The following is an 18,107-nucleotide window of genomic DNA, read 5'->3' as shown; positions in this document are numbered from 1 at the left end:
AGGATTTGGAGTGGAGGTGTTACAGGCACCACCTGACCTACCTGTAGAATGTCACCTGGAGGTATGAAATACTCAAGCCCAGGGACAAAAATGTTTTCATTGGGCTGGGATGCATAAGGATGTGGTTACTTTTTGCCATACGTGTCAGACATGCCAAATGGCAGTTTAGCCAGAGACGATACAATGATCAGCGCCTCTTTTCAAAATCCCACATTTGAAGAACATTTCACTCGGGTTTTATTGATTGCGTAGATCCCCTGCTGAGAACTGACAGTGGGAACCAATATTTGCTAACCATAATGCAGGCAGTTCTATTACGGAGTATCAAGGCAAAAGGTTGGTAGAGGAGTACGGGAACTTAGTTCACACGCTATGGGCTACCCAGATTGATTCAATTGTACCAAGGGTCTAATTTTACTGCGAGATTTTACTGAGAGGCTGTTAAAAGGAGGTCATGGATAGCTTTGGTACAGAGCAGTTTAAATCAAGTTTGTATCAACAATGAATCCCAGGGAGCTTTAGAAAGGTCGTGTCAGATATTGTAAACCATGTTGAGAGCATACTGTCAGGATTACCTGAATAATTGAGATAAACGTATCTCATTTGTATCATTTGCCATTCGAAATGCCCCAATTGACGCTAGTCAGTTTGCAACCTTCGAGTTAATATTCTGACATGAAGTGAGAGGCCCTTTTAAATTAATTAAAGAGAAATTGACAGGACCAAAGTAATGGATCTCACACTTGGATTACGTATCGTATGTGAGAGCTGTATAAAATCGTGTAGGGGAGTTAGTTAAGCATCAAAGAAAGAGGATACAACCAACAATGAAGCAGGTTGCAGATGAAAGCACTGTGACTCAGACGTTTTCCCGAGCGATGGTGTATTACTGTTATTACCAGTCATAGGAGCTCTTTTCAAAGCCAGTTTTATTGGCTCCTACCAAATTGAGAAAAATTGAGTCAGCTGAACTGTGTAATAAAGATGCAAAACAGGAAAAAACCCACTGTGTATTGAATGTGACGAGAGCATGTTGAAACCGTATTATCCAGGGAAGCAAGAACTGGAGAAACAGGTTTTAGTGACTGCCCCTCAGAGAGAGGAATTAAATTCAGATATTTTTGATTTTGTTGTGCCTCAAAATAATATTTGAAAAAATGAATAAATCTTTGAGGAAGGAGATAGGTTAATAAACTATCTGTCGCAGGAACAAAGAACTCAATTGAAAGGTTTGTTACTGTAGTAAGAGGACATATGTAGGAATCAAAGGGGAGGACGAATCTTATTGCACAAGGAATGATGTTCCGATAAAAGAACACTCCAATCGGGTGAATTGCTTCAAAGTAAGATTGGTCTTGAATGAGATGAAGGCATGTTCAACGAGGATAACATTGAATAATGCCAGTGAGAGTGGAGTTCACTGATCATCTCAGTTCCCAAACCGGATGTGACTCAACTATTTTGCGTGGATTGTTGGAAGGTCAACACTGCAACAGAATTGGACATATATGCAACACAGTGATTGGAGAATTGTGTTGAGAAAGTTGGACAAGTTAGTAAAATCACCGAGTTAGACTTCCTGCGTGTTTATTGGCAGGTAACTTTACCAGAGACAGTGAAATAACTTTCTGTGTTTGTATACCGTAATGGGCTATATCAAACCACAATGATACTCCCGTCACATTCTAAAGACTCATGAACAGAGTTGTGGCTGCGTTAATACACTGTGCAGTCTATTTGGTTGTTTTAGTGATCTTTAGTAAGTCCAGGAAACATCACGTCGTACAGATAGCCAAACCATTGAATGACTAAAAGTGGCAAAACTGGTACTAAACTTAAACAAAACTGACTTCATGAAAGGAGAGATGACGTTCTTGCTACATTACTTCGGGCATGGAAGGTTAACCCCACGGAACGCAAAGAACAAGGTCATCTAGGAATTTCTTCGATCAATCTCGAAGAAAGAAGTGTTTCGATTTTTTGCAGCTAAGCAGCTCCTATCAGAAGATTGTTCAACGGTCAGCAGTGCAGTGACACAACTAACTGATTTTATGAAGAAGAACATATCATTAAGGTGGACAGAACAATGCCCGGGTGCATTTGCACCTTTAAAAGCAATATTCACCAGAACACCAGTTTTAGCTGCACCCAACTTTTCGACCCATTAAAGTTGCCATCGACGTTCATGACACAGGGATTAGAGTGATATTGCTACAGGAAGGTAATGATGGAATTGAACTGTCAGTTGATTACTTTTCCAGAGGAAATACTCCACGATCGAAAACTAACAATTGTGCTTGGCATTAGCCTTGTAACATTTTAATGTGCACGTCATGAACAATACGTCAGAGACGGTTCTGTTGATGGATCATAATCCCCTGCTTGGAACGCTTTAAAAACAAGAACATGAGAATGTTTCATTTGAGTCTCATGTTGCAGATATTTCATTTACAAATTCTAAATACTGTGAGTCGCAAGAATACAAGTATTGTATGTCTGTCATGGGAATGTGGTTAAGGAATACAAAAAACGAAGCCACATTTTCACCATTGTGGTTCATTTTTTCTTTAGGTGGAGGTGTTACGAAGTTGTAGACATGACCTGTAACGTTAATGGAGCTGAAAGTTCTGGCTTGCACAGAGTGTACTGAAAGATTTAACAATGTAAACATTTGGTTTTGAAACAAATACCTGGAGTAGCATTGTCATGGTATACAACAAATGCCAATTCGCGCAATCAGTTTAGATTATACCCCAGAATTCAAAATCAAACCGAATTTGAATTTTATTCTCTTGTGTTACATCAAACCAATGAGTCAGTCCGGTGTTTTGGGGGTTCATCACCAGGATTTGAACAGTGTGGCCTTGGATTCGTGATTTGAATACGTTTAGACAGATTCAGTCTGTGCTTTGGACAGATTTGTGTATATTTGCCTTGAAGGTTAATGCCCCAGATATTTAAATGGAACGTAGGTGAGATATTTTCTTAACTTTCCAAGACTTGTGGTTGATTCAGTTAAAGTTTAGAGAAGTGGCTCTTCAAATTTCGAAAGAGGTTTTGGGATTTGAAGATGATTCTCAGATTTGCCATGAAGGTTTTGAAGAAAAGAAAAAAATGTCATACTTTTAGAATAGGAAGGTGCAGCCAAACACCAACAGACTGCCATCAGAATATCTCTCTGAAAGGTACCTGGCTTTCAGAAAACTGTGTAGCATACCGAAGATGATCTATAGGAACTTACAGAGGAGGTTCGACACGGAAGATGACAACTGGGTTTGTAAATAGATTTGTCATAAATGTAAGAGTGAACTTTCATACCATTATTGTATAATGGCAAAAAAAGAAGGTTTAAGAGAAAGGGGTTGTATCACGTTGTTGTCTAAAGTTCACTTTTGGACTTAAACAATAACATTATTATTATTTTCTTCAAATAGTTATATTTGGGATCCTTCTTTGCCCCTCGAAATTTAGCAGATTATGGCAGGAGGTGAGATTTCCAGTGTGTCCAGTTTAAATTAGCACAAGGTTTAACCCGTGTCGTAATACTATAATTACTAAGTATTAGACAATAAATTACTGGAGAAACTTAGCATATTCTTTAGAGATGAATATGGTTCCTCTTAATGACTGATAAGAACCGAAACATTGAGATTTATTTTTTAAAAGCACGGTTTCAATTGTATGTATATGTATGGGGAAAAGGCCTAAGTGGTAGATTATATAAGGAGAACGTATGACGTTTGTCCCCAAATAATAAGAAAGTAAAGCGATAGATATGGTCAGAAAGAAGATTTGGAAACGTAGATGACGCCTAATTATGAGATGTGAAAGCGAGAAAATATATCCGTCTACTTGTAGCAATACAAAGCAGAAACACCCAGATATGGCTATGTGGGATTGACATCAACAGAAGTTGTACTGTGAAGTTACTCAGCTGAAAATTGAGTGCAAGATGAAAAGAGCTGTCTTAAAGAGAAAGCACCGCATTTACCTGCTGCATGCGTTGAGCTTTCTCAACATTGTAATTTCATGGTTAATGAGCAGAGAACTATACAGCACAGGAACAGGAATTCCCATGACTTCCCTGATAAAAAATGCCTTTTGGGACAAAACTCTATGTGCTCCGTCTCACTCCATTCCCTGCCTGTTCATATATCTGGCAAGATGCCTCCGAAACGTGGCCATTGTTTCCGCCTTCGTCACTGCTCTGGACGTGCTTTCCAGACACTCGCCTCTCTCATCTCCTTTCAACTTAAGCGTTCTCTTAGATTAGATTACATTACATTACATTACATTACAGTGTGGAAACAGGCCCTTCAGCCCAACAAGTCCACACCGACCCACCGAAGCGCAACCCACCCATACCCCTATATTTACCCATTACCTAACACTACGGGCAATTTAACATGGTCAAATCACCTGACCTGCACATCTTTGGATTGTGGGAGGAAAGCGGAGCACCCGGAGGAAACCCACGCAGACACGGGGAGAATGTGCAAACTCCACACAGTCAGTCGCCTGAGGCGGGAATTGATCCCGGGTCTCAGGCGCTGTGAGGCAGCAGTGCGAACCACTGTGCCTGTGTTCACAAGTAATTGATATTTCGAACTTGGGATGAAAAAACTCAAATTATTCATTCAACCTATGCTCTCATAATGTTCTAAGCTCTTCATGGATTGCCCGTGGTCCTCCAAATTTCAATTCAATGCAATCCAGTTTTTTTTTCCAAATCTAACCACATAAGTAATATATTGCTAACTGAACAACATCCTGATAAGTCAGCTATGTAGCCTCACCAAAACCTCCACATCCCTCTCATCGTGTGACGTCAAGAACTGGAAACAATATTCTAAATATGGTCGAACTAAAGGTCTATAAGTATGCAACAGTACTCGCCAAGTTTTCTAGCGTGTGCCGCACTAATAAAGACAGGCATGACATATGCATTTGTGACGACCTTACCTCAGTCTATTGCCACTTCCCGGAAACAGCGGACCTCTGACCCAACATCTCTTTGTCTGTTGATGACAGGTTTGATGAAATTAACCGATACCTTCATCTACCGTTAGATTTCTCAATTACATTACCTCCAACAGTAGTTTCTCCACGCAGAGCCTTTTGACGCTCTGCTGCGTCCTTGGCAATCATCGTGACAGTCCTAAGCTCCCACAATCTTTATGTTAATGGCAAGCTTACTAAACAGGATACCAGAATTCTCACCCAAACTATTTACAGGTGTCCCAGCACTAATCCTTATGTAACAAACTTGTCAACATTTCCAGCCTGAAAATAATTGTTCCATTGTACTTTCAGTCATCTATGGCTCAGCCTTTTCTGAATCCATGCTCGTATCTCACAGGAGATCGCAGGTACCCTCAGATTATACATCGGCCTGACTTGAGATACTTTGTCAAACGTCCTCCAAAAGTACACAGTGGCTCTGTGCTCGTTAATCATCTTTGTCACTTCCTCAAAAAAAATGCAATCTAGTTTGTGAGATACGAATTTCTCTGCCCAACGCTAGCTGTCTATTTCTAATTCTGAGTTGGAGGTGCAGGTGTTGGACTGGGGTAGACAAAGTGAAATATCAAGCAACACCAAGTTACAGTCCAGCAGGTCTATTTGGAAGCATTAGCTTTCAGAGCCTTGCTCCTTCATGAGGTGGTTTTCCAAGAGGATCATTAGACACATAACGAATCGCACAGGATTACAGTATAGTGCAACAGAGTTGATACATTGAACATCCCTACATTGTTGCTAAGCCTTTCATGTAAAATAATTAAAGCTTGTGAACACTTCTGCTTCCAAATACACTTATTAGACTATAACCTGGCGTTGTGTGAGTATTCTAAATATATTCGTTCTTCTATTTTAAATGTGAATAACTCCTATATTTAAGAAATTTCTACAATAATTTCCCTGCTATTATCGTAAGACATGGTGGCCTGTAATTTCACGAATAATTCCTGTTAAAAATGTGAAAAAAATGTTGTTCGTGTCCAGGCCTCTGGCACGTCCCCTGAGACAAAACATGATATACCTGTTTTGCGTTGTACTGTAATAGTTTTACCAATTGTCTTCTTCAGCATTCTATGATGCCTGTCATCAGGTCATGGGGACTTGTCTACTGTGGAAAAGATTACAAAAGCACGGACTTTTTCCAACATCCATGGTAATAGACAGTGGAATGCAGCGCTTTTCAACTGGGAGCTGCCATGCTGGATGTGTGTCAATCCTTCCCTGAGAGTCTGCCCTCAAGTTTCTGAAAGTGTCACTGTACAAGCAGCATTAAGGAGGCTGAGAGAATATAATCTTTCAGCACTCCTAGTCATCTCAACCTTATCTTGGAATGCTCTCCTACATCTTGACACAACACTACGTGTTGTGTCTGAGGAGTTAAGAGTACTTCCATTTCTGTGAATTAATGCTCACCATTCCCACAGTACAAAGATGTGGGGGTTAGGGGATTGTCGATGTTAAGCTAACCATAGTGCGCAGGGAATTATAGGTTAGGTGTCGAAGCCATGGGAGACGCAGGGTTACAGGGATAAGGTAGGGCCGAATGGGCATTTTCTGCACTCTGGGATACTATAATACTGTGCGTTAGCATGTGGATGTGACGTTCAGCTGAATCAACGGAACATTCAGCATGTTCTGTCCTTCAGACGGGGACGTGCACCATCCACTATAACAGTTCACATCCTAACACCGCGATGGACAGATCTGAAGAGTCAGGAATAAAGGTAACTATTTTTAGTCTGTCTGCTTCTCCCATATGCCCCATCGGGCTGGTCAGTCACTCTAATATAAGTTGCAATTTTACATGAAAAGGAACAACTTACGTTTGGAGTGTGAGCTATAAGAAGTTATAAACGTTTGATGAGAAATCTTCGAAATATGTGCTCATGTCGTTTGTTGGTCTGTGTGTAAATATGGTCCTTTGTTAAGAGAGGTGTTTACTCTTTAGGAATGTCATTTACAGTGCAACTTGCTGGGTTGACATTTGGCATATTGTGGTGTAATTAAGAAACTTGGCTTGAATCTATACTCAGGAGAATTTTTTGCGTAAGTTGCTTTACGGTTGATGTTGTTACTCCAGAAGCCGTTGTTATCTTTCTACACGTCACAATTGCCCCGAATATTGGATTTGATTGGGATCAGCCTCTGGCAATGATCTTTGAATCCAACCTCTCCATAGTAGTTCTTCATGTTTGGAGGGAGGCATATATTGTACTTCTCTTCAGAGAAGTAAATAGAGAAAAAAACCTGGAAATTATTGTTTTGGTAGGTTTACGTCTGTGGTCAACTAGGTACTGTAAAATGTTCGCAGATATAGGATTTTGGATTGTTTGGAGAAACATTTTTGATTAAGGATTGTTGTTTTTTTTATAAATGGCTTGGATAAAGAAGTGGAAGGTAACCAGACACGTTTACCCAGGAAAAAAGGCTGTCAGGAGAGGTCATACGTTTATGGTCCCGAGAGAAATTAAAGGGATGATATCAGAGGTAGGTTATTTCCGCAAAGAGTTTTTGATGCGTGGACTGCACTTCTAGCTTTGGTAGTAAAGTTAGAGACATTAAGAACATTTAAGCGACTGCTGGTCAAGCACATGCACGGCAGCAATTTCAGAGATGTGTATTTAGGTTGATCTTAGATTAAGATAAATGTTTGTCACAACATTGGGGTCCGAAGGGCCTGCACTGTGCTGCACTGTTCAGTGTTCTATGTTTTGACACTCAGTAGGTTTGACACCTTCCAGGACATTCACTGCATTTGTCTGGCATTAAATCCACAAATATGTATTCCCTCCAATATCATCACAAAGTGATAGCAGTATATACAATCCACGAGCTACAGCTGTGAAGTTGACCGATGGACTGTAGACAGAACCTTCCAAACCGAAGACCACTTCTGCCAAGGACCGCAGGAGATACAGTTAACACCACTCCCTGCAACATCACCTCAAATCACTCACCATTCCTGCTCAGAAATTTATTGTCACTCCGTCACCGACTTTGGGTCAAGAGCCTTGAACTCCCTCTCGGACAGAATAGCACCGATCAAAATTTCTGCAAATGTTCTGGAAGGCAGCTCATCACACCTTCTCCAAGCCAAGTTTGAATGAACGCTGACACAGTCTGCCACAACTACATTTTAATCCATTTTGGAATTAAATCTCGGTGCATGTGGCAATTCCTCCTGCTACAAACACCCACCCATTTCGATATCACTCCCAGTATCAATCTCACCCCAGAGTTGGCATCATGTTCTGCCCTGTGTCCTGAAACTGAAGTAACTGCAATATTGGAGAGAAGTAATTGAAAATTATTGACCAGAATCTTCACTCCATCAGAGAGTAGCAAAGTCACCACATTTATAATTTTCCAATTTTCGTTTAAACACGGGCATCGAGACCATAATTTAGACAATCAATATACTCCATCATTTCCAACATGCAAGAATTTCCAGAGGAGCCGAGGGCTGCAGGTGTATAATTCCTTGGAAGTGGAGCCGAGGACAGATAGGATGGTGAAGGAGGCATTTGGCACAGTTACCTTTATTGTTCAAAACATTGGTACAGGTATTGGGACGTCTTATTGCAGCTGTACAGGACATTGGCGAGGACACTTTTGTAAAACTGTACACACGTTTGGTTGCTCTGTTAGAGGGAGGATGTTGTTAACTTTCACAGGGTGCGGAAAATATTGACAAGGATGTTGCTGGGATTGGGTTTCAGTTATCGGGAGAGACTGAATAGTCTGGGGCTTTTCTCCAAGCGGAGGAACAGAGGCTGAGGGGTGACATTATCAAGGTTTATAAAATCATGAAATACTTGAATCGGGTGAAGAGAAGAATGTTTTAGCAATGGGATCGGAGTCCACACCTAGAGAGCAGAGCCTTAAGATGAAAGGGGAACTATTTGAATAGGTACTGGGACTAATACTTATTAGTTGTAATCCAATGACTCGAATGATGTAATTATTGACGGTTTGGGAAACGTTTATCTGCATGTGAAGAATTTAATTCACTACTGTATGATCACAAGTTTCAGATGAGTGGACCGAAAACTGTGAAGAGGCTCAACTCTTTCTAATGTAGTTTCGGTATGAGCTAACTAGATGGTGAGCCTGATTGGGATATTGAGTTGTCAAGACAAAGTACATTTTTTTTATTTTCTCACGTTTCAAGTCATTTGTAATACCATTGCTTGGTCTCACTGTAGAATGTTTCGAATACATTGAGCAGTAAATATTAAGTTTGACTCAAGAAAACCCTATAAATGATCTGAGTTGTAACTGTCTCGCGCCGAGGATCACGTATGTATGGAATGACCTGCCTGAAGAAGTGGCGGAGGCTGGTACAATTACAAAATTAAAAAGGTACGGAGATGGGTATATGGATTGGAAGTGTTCAGGGCCAAGTGGTCGCAAATGGGACTACAATACATCAGGATATGTGACCGGCGTGGACGAGTTGGAATAAACGGTTTGTTTTCGTGCTAAGTCGCGCAAAATGTGCCTTTTTCTAAACAAATAGTGAACAAATATCGCACAGGTTTGGGAAAATAAATTGGCTTCCAAAGTCGGAATGCCGAAAAGTGTCAAGCAAAGAAAAAATAGTTTTGTTTTGATCTTAATGAGTATTCATTTTGAACATTTTATTTAAAATATAGCATGGACGCTACTGCAAATTTCAGCCAGATAAAATTGCTGCTAAAATCACTGAACACAAATGGGTTTGGGGAGGCGAGGCAGCATTGGAACAAGCAGTGAGAGAGATAGGACCGATGTCTGTTGTGATTAATGCAAGTCTGAAATCCTTTCAACATTATAAAGGAGGTAAGTCGCAGAGCACTGGATGATGTCTTTGAATCAGATTATCGACTGTTCAAGAAAAGTTATTAGAAATCATACATCTACAGACACATTTACTGTCACTATTTTGGTATTAATATTACTGCAAAGTTCACCATTGACCATGACCCTTAGCCTTGTTCCTGCCTACACTCCCCCCGTGTTACATGCCGTCCAGTTCTGTCAGATATCATCGAGTTAAAGCTAGACCATGCGACAAGTTGAGCTCATGAATGGTAATGAGAAATGGACCTGCTCCCATTCAGAGTAATGCAAATAGCTCAAAACATTGTGCTATAGCTTAGAGAACTGATAGTGAGGTGTAACTGTCCTGATGTGCTGCTGACTGTCTGCACAAGTCAGCGTTTTATTAATTGTAAACTGAAGACGCTACACTCACTGTATCTGGATTAAGAGGAAGGGCGAGACCTTCGACTTGAAATCTCTTGGCGTCCTGCTGAGAGTCCTTCACTCTCTGCTCCACCTCTTCTCTCAGCAGCTGTTTCTATTCTGTTCTTGACCTCCTCTCGTGTGGCAACGCGAGATGACTTGCAAAGACGGTGGTCTGAACAGGGAGGTGGACGCCGACACAGCTTCCTTGTGATGATGACACAGGTCATCTCCAAGTGCAGGACTATTCCCTATTGACTTCATCAATATTTCAAATCACAAAGCACTTCTACTGTACAACCCACAATTGGAGACAAACTGGAAAATACTGATTGCAGAGTGGAGCTCCTTCATCACTCCAGGTGTAGGATTTTCGAAGTTAACAGAATATGTTAACACACATGGCAGGAAACCGATGTTTCACACGGTCAGATACCATGGTCAGTGTGTTCTGCAAATGTCTGGTAAATTATTTCTACATCGAAAGTAATCTCAGCAAGATACTATATCAATCATCGATATAAAAACAACAGCAAAAATTATAAAAAATGGAAGAATGCAATCAAGGTTCGACCGTCAATTGGAAAACGGAGAGTCTGTGATTGGGTGGAACAAGGAAATTAAATAAGAAAAGGGATGGTGGTCCAGTGCCAGCAGGAATGGAATGGAGGCAATTTAAAAAAGCAAAGAAATGTATGCAGTAAGTTTCAGGGCCTGAGGGAGTGTTATTTGTAAAAAAAGACCTGGGGACCGCGTGCATAGTTCCATGATTTTGGAGTCACACGGAGACAGGGTGGTGAAAGTAGCATTCGTCAGTGCATTGAGTATATGCTTTGGTATGTCATGTTCCAGCTGCACAGAACATTGGTAAGGCCAGTTTTAGAAATTTATGTTAAAGTCTGTACTTTCTGCGAAAAGAAAGATTTTGTTAAATTTGAAAGGATCCAGAAAATATTTAAAAGGACTTAGCAAGGGTTGAAGTATTTGAGGGTTTGAGTGACGCTGAATTGAGTCCAGCTTAGAGTTTTGCTGGACAAGCACAGCAGGTCAGGCAGCATTTGAAGAGGACGAGAATCAAGTTTCGGGCAAAAGTCCTTCCTGATGAAGTCGATTTTCCTGCTCCTCAGATGCTGCCTGACCTGCTGTGCATTTCCAGCATAAGTCTAATCTGGACTCTGATCTCCAGCATCTGCAGTCCTCACTTTCTCCCGAGGCTGAGAAGGCTGCAGCCTTGTTCGCTGGTACGACAGAGACTGAAGGGTGAGCTTGTGGAGAGTCATAAACAATAATGGGTATGGGACGAATAAAGAGAAGGAGAGTCCAAAACTAGAGACCATACGTTTAAGGTGAGAAGGGAAAGATTTAAAAGTTATCTGAGGAGCATTGTTTTCACGCAGAACATGGTACGTGTCTGGAATGAAATACCAGAGAAAGTGGTGGAGAGTGATGCAAATACAACATTAGAAAAGGCATCTGGATGGGTCCATGAGCAGGAATGGTTTACAGGGGTATTGGCCAAGTGCTGGAAAATAGGACGAGATTGGTTGAGGATATGTGCTCAGCATGGACGATTTCGATCGAAGGATCGAAGCATTTCTCCGCTATAAAACTCTATGACTCTGAAGGATGTGCCGAGAGAAAGTGAGAATGGCAGAGGCGATGTCATTGGGAAACATTGATTAAAGTCAACAGAAGTAATGGTGCGGAGTGAGGACGATCAATTTGAAGACAATTAGTAAAAACAGACATGTTCGTGTCCATTAATCAAAGCGAAATTAACACGAATTAAATATTTCACAGATAAACCATTTAATATGTCTCCTTACAGGAGTTTACTATGATGAAATTTGCAATGGATATGTAACCGATGAAGTGCTGGTGGTTGGTTTTGGAATTGAGGATGGAATGAACTATTGGCTGGTTAAAAACAGGTCCGTACTCTATGAAATAACAAACACCTGATCACAGACGGAGAAGGGACCGTGACATGGAATGAATTTCCTGTCTTTATGCTGCAACCTGTGTATCTGTTCAGCGAGCACGTAACACTGTGTTTATCTGAAAGTGAATGCTTAATGGTTGTGCTGTCTGAGATGATATCTAAAACACGTCTGAGGCAGGTATCCCATCACCAAGTAACGCTGCACTTACAAGTGTACGGTTCTTGACTGAAGGATTGCTTCATGCAGAGGCAGGCATCAAAGTGTCATTATCCCTGAATCACAATCATTTTTTAAACTTACCAGTCCAAATTACAAACATACGGTTAAAATTAACAGCTATACACAACAAAAGACAATTTACTGGGGAAATGGGCGGCAAAGTAAGATCCCAAACCCAACTGTACAACCTGTTCACAGGGAAACAAGGACAAAGCTCGAATCACTTGTCACTGGAGCACTGATGGGATCAGATTAACAGCCCCAATTCTGGAACGTTGAACATAGAACTTTACAGCCCAACCCATGCCTTTTCACTCTCGATGTTGCGCCGACCTGTGGAACCAATCTGAAGCCCATGTAACAAACACTATTCCATTCCCGTCCATATGCCTGACCAATGACCATTTAAATACTCTGAAATGTGGCAATACCTCTGCTGTTGCAGGCAGAGTTCCAAGCCCCTACAACAATCTGAGGAAAGAAACTACCACTAACATCTGTCCAATATCTATGACTGTTGATTTTAAAGCCCTCCTGCCAGCCATCGCTATTCAAGGAAAAAAGCCACTCACTATCCAACCTATCAAATATTTTAATTAACTTATGTGTCTCAATTAATTCACCTCTCAAAATGTTTCCTCAGGAAAACAGCCTTAACTCGCTCAGCTTTTCCTTTTACTATCTCCCTCCATAACTGGCGATTTCCCAGTAAATCTCATCTGATCCCGTTCCAAAGCATGCACATTCTTCCTGTAATATGGTGACCAGAACTGTGCACATTACCCAGAGTGTGTTTGCAACAGAGTTTAGTCCGGCTTGAAGCATGATCTCCTATTTCCGAAACCGAATCCCCCTATCAATCAAAGCTAACACACCATATGCCATCTCAATAACCCTATCAACCTGGGAGGCAACATTCAAACATCGATGTACCTCGACACCGAGATCTCTGTGCTCATCTGCACAAGTACGAATCTGACTATTCGCCCATTACATTGGATTCCTTCCAAACTGAATCACCTCACACTTTTCCGCGTCAAACTGCATTCGCCAACTTTCGTCATAGCTCTTCAGCTTATCTACTTATCTCTGCAATCCATACATCCTTAGTAACTGTCCACAATTCTAACGAACTTAATGTCATTCGCATATTAATCCACCATCCTTCTGTGCTCTCATTCAGTTCATTTATATAAAAATCGACTAAAAAAAGTGGATCCAAAACTGATCCTTGTCGTACTTCATTATTAACTGAACTCTAGAATGAATATTTTCCATCAACTACCTTTCAGCGATTTATTCTATGGGGCGTCGCTGGCTGCCGTTATTACAATCACAGCAGTCAGGCTTGGAAGAAGCAGTCATATCTTCAGGGCGAGATTGGATACAAAATGATTTATTGAATAAGTCCTGTGGTTCGGGTGAATATACACACACAGAGACACACACACACAGACACAGACGCACACACACTGACACATACACACATTTCTACATGATTTCCCAGAGGAAAAAGTATGTGGGTGGCTTATAAAAGCATAGACATTGTTGTTTAATAAGGTAGATAGTATTACAGTGTAATGGGTGCTGGAATAGTTTGGTAAAGCTGGAAATGTGATTTGGGCAGGGTAACCGGATATGGAACAAATTTTAAGGCCGAGGTATCGTTTCAGTTCAGGAGACACTGGGTGACCTGTGCCCAAATCAACTCATGCTCTGCACAGACTATATCCTGTAGCAGGCAATCTCAGAACGATGATGGTAAAAAAAAACTCTGAGAAAATCTCCTCCTCCATACAGCAAGAAGGAAATCTCCAGGAGGCCATCTATAAAGCTCTCACTCGTCCCTATTCACTTTCCCCTTCATATCTACTCCAGTTGCAGACCTATCCCTATTAATGATCTCACCTCATGCCATTTTAAATGTTGTAGTGAGTCCATACGTACTGTACAGATCAGCAATTGATGTAAAAGAAAACAATTGACTCTTTCCAGCCTGATGCAACTTATTCTTTACAACTCATTATCTAGCTCAGTAATTCCAGAATTCAGTCACTAAAATAATTCCAATTGTATACCAGAGTTAAAACAGATGCTTCTCCAAACATGTCTCTTTTATTAGTGTTTTGATTCCAACACCAATGGGTTTTCTTATTTTCCAGCTGGGGAACAGACTGGGGTGAAGACGGGTACATCAAAATTGCTAAGGATAGAGGGAATCACTGTGAAATTGCCAGTTTTGTGCGGTACCCTGTCGTGTAACGAGCCAACTGATAAGACAAAGCTTCATCAATCCCAGCTGAATAATAAACCGGATCATTTCTGTTAATGCTGACTCATTCAAAGACATTGCTTTCATTGTCTGTTGCAAATTTAAAAAGTGAAATAAAAACGATTTTTGCACATTTCTATCGCTTCATATAAAACCAATGGCATTGTCTGATTGATACAAATAGCCACTGTAAATGATAGAATGAATACATTCTCCAGCTTGTAGAAGACAATAATCTGCATGGACTGCTGATGTCCAATAATATAATAAAGGCTGCCAGCAATCATTTTCAGAGATTGTTTGTTCCAAAGGAACGTATTTGTCTTTGTGCCTAACGAATTGTCTTGTCTGCTATGAAAATTATTGTCAAACCACGTTGTAGACAAATGCACAGAAAATTTGAAGAGTCTGTGTTTTTTGACACTAGCACAACTACTGAATAAATACAATGGGGTTTTTGAGGACAATAAGGCTTAATTGAACAGAGTCTAAGCAGAAACCCTCCTGGAAACAGGATAAGCTGGCCAGACTGTAGACTGGGAGTGTCCCGATGAGATTCAGTTCAGACAAATGCGAATATGTAATGTCATCTATTGATTGGCACTGAACAGAAAAACTGGTAAACGGAGTATTTTAAGTATGGCAAAGCAATACTGGTGGAGAACCGTCAATAACAAAAAGAGGTCACACACAGATCTGTGAAATAGAGGAATACTGGTTTATTTCTGACGATATCATGGGCAAGAGAAATTGATAGGAATGGTACAGCATGGACACACTGCACAGGTAATTCCAGGATTTTCTATCCCGTGTTGTAGATACAAGTAGTGTGCATAGTGTTACATCCGTGTTCCAGTCGTGCATTGTTAATTCCAAGACAATAAGAATTAAATTATATTGAATGGAAAAAAGAATGTAATTGTAACAGGGTGTCCGTTCCTCGTCTGGTGCAGGTGCTCATCTCCAGTATCCTCGTTTCAATGCTTATGCAGGGTGGTGTGCAATCTTCCGTCGAATCAGGTGTCACTCAGTCTAGGTAGGCTTTGTGTGGTTCAGTAGTTGAGGAGACTGGGGATGTCCTTGCATCACTTCGGTAGAGATGATGCTATTGTGAGCTAGGAATACTGTTGTCAGATCATCTAAGGAGTGTATTCATTGAGTCTGGAAGCTGTTTAGAAAAGGGCTTGTTTTGCTGTTTTGTTACTTAGCTGATTGTGATCAAGTTGAGGCATTTTGCGTATGCTGTTTATTTAATAACCGACATGGCTTCTGCAAACAAGTAGTGGGCAGGCAGAGTAGGTTTTGTTTCTCTGACAATTCCTCCTTTTTTTGTTTTTGTCTGCTAACTGGGTTTGAGGTGAAGGGTGTGTGTCGCAAGAACCGGGGGTTATCTGACGCGGTCGGGCCAGCATCAGTTGGGTAGTATTTGGAGTCCGAGTCCAAAGCTGCCTATTCCGTGTCGTTTGCAAAGTTATTGTTCGAGTGGGCCTTCATTGATGCATGATAAGGGGACGGGGGTAGTACCTTGAAGCACAAGCGCTGGCGATTTAAACACATTTTAGTAGCCATGCAAGAAGTGCGATATCGACGATGATAGTAATGACGAATATGAATCCCTGTAGCAAGGCTGTGCCTCAGGAAAACTGCCACAGTTCTTGCCCAGTTCCATAGGTCCCATTTTGGTTTTTGGTTGAGCAGTACAGCGGTAGCGCTTTGGATATGCCAGGCTGGGTTACTGATGTCCTCACTGGGCTTGGGTCTGTAAGTGCAGCAATCGGAAACGATGAGGGTGCATGCGCCCACTTTCTCGAACAGCAGATAATCCTGGATCATCCAGTTTTGCAGGGTCACATTGGGGATGCCAACAGTTTTGGCATTCAGCTGGTCGTTGGTTACCTCCTCTAAGGTGGAGGCCAGCTGATGAGTTTTTATTTAGAACGAGTGGTTGCATATTTGGGTGAAAGGATAGAGAGAACCAGGTCAAGATTGGTGAGGCTTCGCTTCCTGTAATATGGTGGCGTCGTAAAGGGACAGACTGGAAATGATATGCAAATGGAACTGCACCGCATATCCAACATAACAGCTCCTGGGTCAGGATCATGATGGGTAGGCTTTGTGGCCAAAAATAGTGTAGGTACCATTATGGATTCTCAAGTGGTCGATCTGGAAGTCTCTCTAGGTTTTGGTGCAGGTGGTGTTTTGGCTAGTAATGTTGAGGACGTGAAGGATCAATAAACTGTCTTCTGCTGTGGACCAACTTGCTGCGGGGGTGAGGAGCAACGAGTTCGTGCCCTGACGCCAGCCGGCATTCCATCTGATTAGATGGCTGTTTTGGAGGCTGATAGATTACAGGGATGTGAGCTGTCAGAAGGGGTGAAATCCTGTGAAGTGCGCGGGAGAACTTCTGAGAACTGAGCATTTCCACTCCTACAAAGAACGGTGCAGTACTGTATCTGATCCTACAAACTGAGACAGGCCTAGTGCGGAGCATCAGAGTGGAGAAGCAGTTAGGCAATAGCGATAACAACTTAATCATTTTCGATATTCAGTTCAAAGTATATAAACATCACTCAATGATTAATATTGCATCTGGAAAATGAACGATGTTATGGGTCTAAAATCTAAATTGGAGCACGTTGATAAGAAATAATGCATGAAAAATGGGATAATATCGTTGAAATATAGGTGGATAGTGTGCATGCTTACTGCAGCCCATCAGAAATAAATTTGAGGCATCAAAATGTTAGGAATCTGGATGACTAAGTATACTGATGAGAAAATAAGGAAGGAAATGAATGACATGTGATGCATGCCACGATAATAATAGCTGTCAGAATCAGGAAGAGAATCTCAAACGCAACAGAGAGGATCATACTCGAATATGGATTCGCAAATGATAAGGTGGTTTGCGGAATAGTGAGTAATGAGGATGACATTGATCATCTTCGAATGAATATTCGTACGTTGGCAGAATCGGCAGACACCTGGCAGATAAATTGCAATATATAGGTACAGGTGACGATGCTTTTTGATAGACAGAACAGAGAGGCAATACAGATTGAATGGTACAACTTCGCTGGACGTATAGTAGCAGAGAGACTTCAGGGTTAATGTGCTTGCATTTCAGATGGTTGCCAGGGAAGTTGAAACATCATAGAATATCATGAAATCGCTCCAATTTGGAAACACGGTTTTCAGCCCCACTAGTCTGCACTGACCCTCGAAACACAAATCCCCCCATACCCATTCCCATTACTCCATTATCTTATATTTACTCCTGAGTAATGCACCTAATCTAAACATCACTGAACACTTTAGCATGGATAATTCACGTAATCTTTAGATTGTGAGAGGAAACCGGGGCACATGGAGGAAATCCACGTTGACAGGAGGGGAATGTGTCAACTCCACACAGACAGTCGCCCAAG

At 41.3% G+C, this 18,107-nt stretch overlaps 1 protein-coding gene across 1 annotated transcript; it reads left to right on the top strand.

The window, feature by feature from the left end:
* The first annotated feature begins 9,752 nt into the window (after positions 1 to 9,752).
* LOC148142433 (procathepsin L-like) lies at positions 9,753 to 14,969 on the top strand. The gene is made up of 3 exons (XM_087976627.1): positions 9,753 to 9,840; positions 12,074 to 12,176; positions 14,570 to 14,969. Exons 1-3 carry the CDS (start codon positions 9,789 to 9,791, stop codon positions 14,667 to 14,669), a joined length of 255 nt encoding a protein of 84 aa, XP_087832753.1. The 5' UTR covers positions 9,753 to 9,788; the 3' UTR covers positions 14,670 to 14,969.
* The last annotated feature ends 3,138 nt before the right edge of the window (positions 14,970 to 18,107 follow it).

This window comes from Chiloscyllium plagiosum, unplaced genomic scaffold, assembly GCF_037043375.1.
Source record: "Chiloscyllium plagiosum isolate Xiang-an unplaced genomic scaffold, Cpla_swu_hap1 HiC_scaffold_29, whole genome shotgun sequence".
NCBI classification, from domain to species: domain Eukaryota; kingdom Metazoa; phylum Chordata; class Chondrichthyes; order Orectolobiformes; family Hemiscylliidae; genus Chiloscyllium; species Chiloscyllium plagiosum.
Note: the sequence above shows the minus strand (reverse complement) of the source record. Positions and strands in the feature narration are given on the sequence as shown.